Source organism: Callionymus lyra, unplaced genomic scaffold (assembly GCF_982586985.1).
Source record: "Callionymus lyra unplaced genomic scaffold, fCalLyr1.hap1.1 HAP1_SCAFFOLD_422, whole genome shotgun sequence".
In the NCBI taxonomy this organism is placed as follows: Eukaryota; Metazoa; Chordata; class Actinopteri; order Syngnathiformes; family Callionymidae; genus Callionymus; species Callionymus lyra.
This window is the reverse complement of record NW_028258762.1, coordinates 15,781-19,381: the sequence shown is the minus strand read 5'-3', so window position 1 is coordinate 19,381 and position 3,601 is coordinate 15,781. Positions and strand designations below refer to the sequence as shown.

At 44.7% G+C, this 3,601-nt stretch overlaps 1 protein-coding gene across 1 annotated transcript; it reads left to right on the top strand.

Annotated features, from left to right (window-relative positions):
• Positions 1 to 463: 463 nt before the first annotated feature.
• On the top strand, positions 464 to 2,785 carry LOC148057889 (uncharacterized protein C11orf87 homolog). The gene is made up of 2 exons (XM_087782714.1): positions 464 to 691; positions 930 to 2,785. The coding sequence occupies exon 2, from the start codon at positions 1,003 to 1,005 to the stop codon at positions 1,357 to 1,359; it is 357 nt and encodes a 118-aa protein (XP_087638840.1). The 5' UTR covers positions 464 to 691; positions 930 to 1,002; the 3' UTR covers positions 1,360 to 2,785.
• The last annotated feature ends 816 nt before the right edge of the window (positions 2,786 to 3,601 follow it).

The following is a 3,601-nucleotide window of genomic DNA, read 5'->3' as shown; positions in this document are numbered from 1 at the left end:
AGGATCTACATCTACATCAGGATCTGGATCTACATCTGGATCTACATCTGGATCTACATCTACATCTATACAACATTTTTCTTGATGTAAGAATATATGTAATTTTTCTTTAGATTAATTGTTTAATTTTGATGGTGTCTTCAAGAAGAATGTGTCACTCTCTGTGGTGCAGAAGAAGCTCCAGTTCTTGCTCATGTGTCACAGAGTTCTGCGACAGTACTGCCACCTGCTGTCCTGCCGAGCTCACTGCTGTCCACGATCTTTCAAATGCTAAAAAAGGCATCAAATGATTTAGATTAAATGAATATAGTTGTTTGTTCATGTAAATAAAGTGAATAAAAGCAAGATAAACGTATTTATTGATGTCATTTTAATAAAATAAAAACACAGAGACCACACCCACCAGCGCGTCACTCAACAATAGGTTGTATGTGTGTGTGTGTGTGTGTGTGTGTGACGGATCCAGATGTGTGTCCAGCATCTGGACCTTTAATGCAGCTGCAGCTCATTCAGATGCTGCGCGGAGCCGCGGAGGAGGGATCTGTTCACTCGTGGATCTGAGCTCGAGCAGGGATGTGACGAGGATCTGCAGGACTGAGGATCTGCAGGACTGAGGATCTGCAGGACTGAGGATCTGCAGGACTGAGGATCTGCAGGACTGAGGATCTGGACCCGCTGACGTCTTCTTCAGGTGAGCCTCGTCTTTGCGGGGGTTTGGGCCGAACCTCCATAGAAGAGGGTTCGTCCCCCATTTTTGCTCCCCCTGACGTCAGCACATTGTTGTGGTGTGTGTGTGTGGGGGGTGTGTGTGTGTGTGGGGGTGTGTGTGTGTGTGTGTGTCATGGATGGTGGACGGACGTCAGCGGTTCTGGTTCTGTTCACGGGCTCCGGGAGTGGGCGGAGTCTCACGGGTCTTCTTCTGGGTCCAGGTCTCCTCATGCGTGGCCCGGTGTCTCCTCCGCGTTGAGGCCGGGAGATCTCGCGAGGTTTCGGGGTCACAGGATGTCGAGCGCGGCGGACGCGGCAGACGCGGCAGACGCGGCGCGGCTGCGTCAGTGTCGCGGCGCGGCAGCGGCGGCCAACAACGGCACGTGCGTCGAGCAGCTGCTCCCGCCTTTCTCCTCCGCCCTCGCGCTCCTCGTGCTCGTGGCCGTGCTCGTGGGGATCGTCCTGGTCTCCATGGCAACCTTCCACCTGCACAAGCGGAAGCTCCGGAACCGGAAGATCCTGCGCGCGCAGGAGGAGTACGAGCGCGACAGTCGCAGCCCGGTGCGCGCGCAGGAGCCCGCGAGGCCGTGCGTCATCGTGCGGCCAGTGCGGCCGGATGGCGGGAAACAGGCGGAAGCTGAAGACTGTTGACTTCCGGGACTGTGGACGAACGTGGAACAGCAATAAGGCACAAGAACTCACGTCCTGTAGCTTCATATTCAGTTCAGAGCCGAACCATCAGTTTCATCTTTAACTCTTCCGCTAGTTATTAGAGCTGAGCTAAGAGCTGAGCTATTAGAGATACGTTATTAGAGTTGAGTTATGAGAGCTGAGCTATTAGAGTTGAGTTATTAGAGCTGAGCTATTAGAGTTGAGTTATTAGAGCTGAGCTATTAGAGTTGAGTTATTAGAGCTGAGCTACAAGCCCAGGTCTTCCTCTGGTCAATTAGATTTTCTAGCTCCGTGTAAAAGGTTCATAAACATGACTTCAGGTGACGAAAGTGTCACTTTTGTATTTCTAAACTGCCACTAAATCAATGACCTGATTAATGATCAATACCTGCTAATATTTCTGTGTATTACGTTCAAACAGAAGTAACAACATTACTATCTTAAGATCAGGAGAACTTGTCGTTTGTGTAAAGTAAAGATATATTAAGTGCATGAAACGCTCAGTGTTTGTTGCATTTGCTGAGAAACAAGTCGTCGTCAGCTTCAGTTGATTAATTATATAATAATAATAATAATAATAATTGTTATTACTATTATTACTATTTTTACGATGATGAAAGAGTTTCTTAAATATAAACAGTTTCTTGATAAACTGTCAATGTTTGGACAGAAGACAGAGATGCTACGAGCTAAATGCTAACAAGGATCTTCAATAATGGATTGAATTGACTCCACGCATCTCCACATGGACTTGTAGGATCTTCAGGTCTCATCGCGTCCTCACAGACCCTGGTGGTGGAGAAGTTCCTCTCAGTCCCATAAATGTTTGACCATGTTTGAGCTGAATATGAAGGCGACACAGATTCATTCTCTGGTGGATTCGATGCAACAAACAGCAGGTTCGTGGTTGAAGAGTCTGCAGATGTTTCCAGACGTTCGCTCGACCCTCGTGGTCTTCAGATGTGACACATGTTGAATTATTTACACTCGGTGACACAACACCAGACATAACGGCTTCGCTGATCTTCCCCGGCATGTCCTCGACACTAGTGCGTAGTTATAATGGATGTCGTGCTCTTAGGCTGTAGAACTTCGTTTGCCTAGTATTTGACCTTGAATAAGTGACTTATACTCCTGATGTTGACATCTGTAGGTAGCTCTGTTCGCAGGACGCTCTAGTTATTATGCACTCGGTTCCTCATGGTTTAGCGCAGATATCGTAGACGTGTTTGTATCTTCTGACATGAACGGAGACATCTTCCTTTTTCTTCATCTTTCTAAGGTAGAAGAAGTGACTCCATGATTCTGCTCGACATGTACCAGAATGTTTGAACATATTTCATGTAACCTGCCTTATCCAAGGATGTGATGAAGAACGTTTATAAATAAATACTTTAACGTTGAACTTCGTCTTCTTCGTCTTCGTCCTGGACGTGTTCGGATCACATCACAGTCCTCGTCCTGGTTCTTCAACATGTTCTTCTCTGAGGAACTAAAGGAGCTTCATGGTTTAGAACTGAGTTAGTGAATGGATGGATGGATGGATGGATGGATGGATGGATGGATGGATGGATGGATGGATGGATGGATGGATGGATGGATGGATGGATGGATGGATGGATGGATGGATGGATGGATGGATGGATGCATGGATGGATGGATGGATGGATGGATGGATGGATGGATGGATGGATGGATGGATGGATGTATAGATGGATGTATAGATGGATGTATAGATGGATGTATAGATGGATTTATAGATGGATGTATAGATGGATGTATAGATTGATGTATAGATGGATGTATAGATGGATGTATAGATGGATGTATAGATTGATGTATAGATGGATGTATAGATGGATTTATAGATGGATGTATAGATGGATGTATAGATGGATGTATAGATTGATGTATAGATGGATGTATAGATGGATTTATAGATGGATGTATAGATGGATTTATAGATGGATGTATAGATGGATGTATAGATGGATGTATAGATGGATTTATAGATGGATGTATAGATGGATGTATAGATGGATTTATAGATGGATGTATAGATGGATTTATAGATGGATGTATAGATGGATGTATAGATGGATTTATAGATGGATGTATAGATTGATTTATAGATGGATGTCTAGATGGATTTATAGATGGATGTATAGATGGATTTATAGATTGATTTATAGATGGATGTATAGATTGATGTATAGATTGA

Excerpts from the sequence above, each read along its gene's own strand:
- LOC148057889 (XM_087782714.1), top strand. The coding sequence starts at position 1,003 with ATGTCGAGCGCGGCGGACGCGGCAGACGCGGCAGACGCGGCGCGGCTG.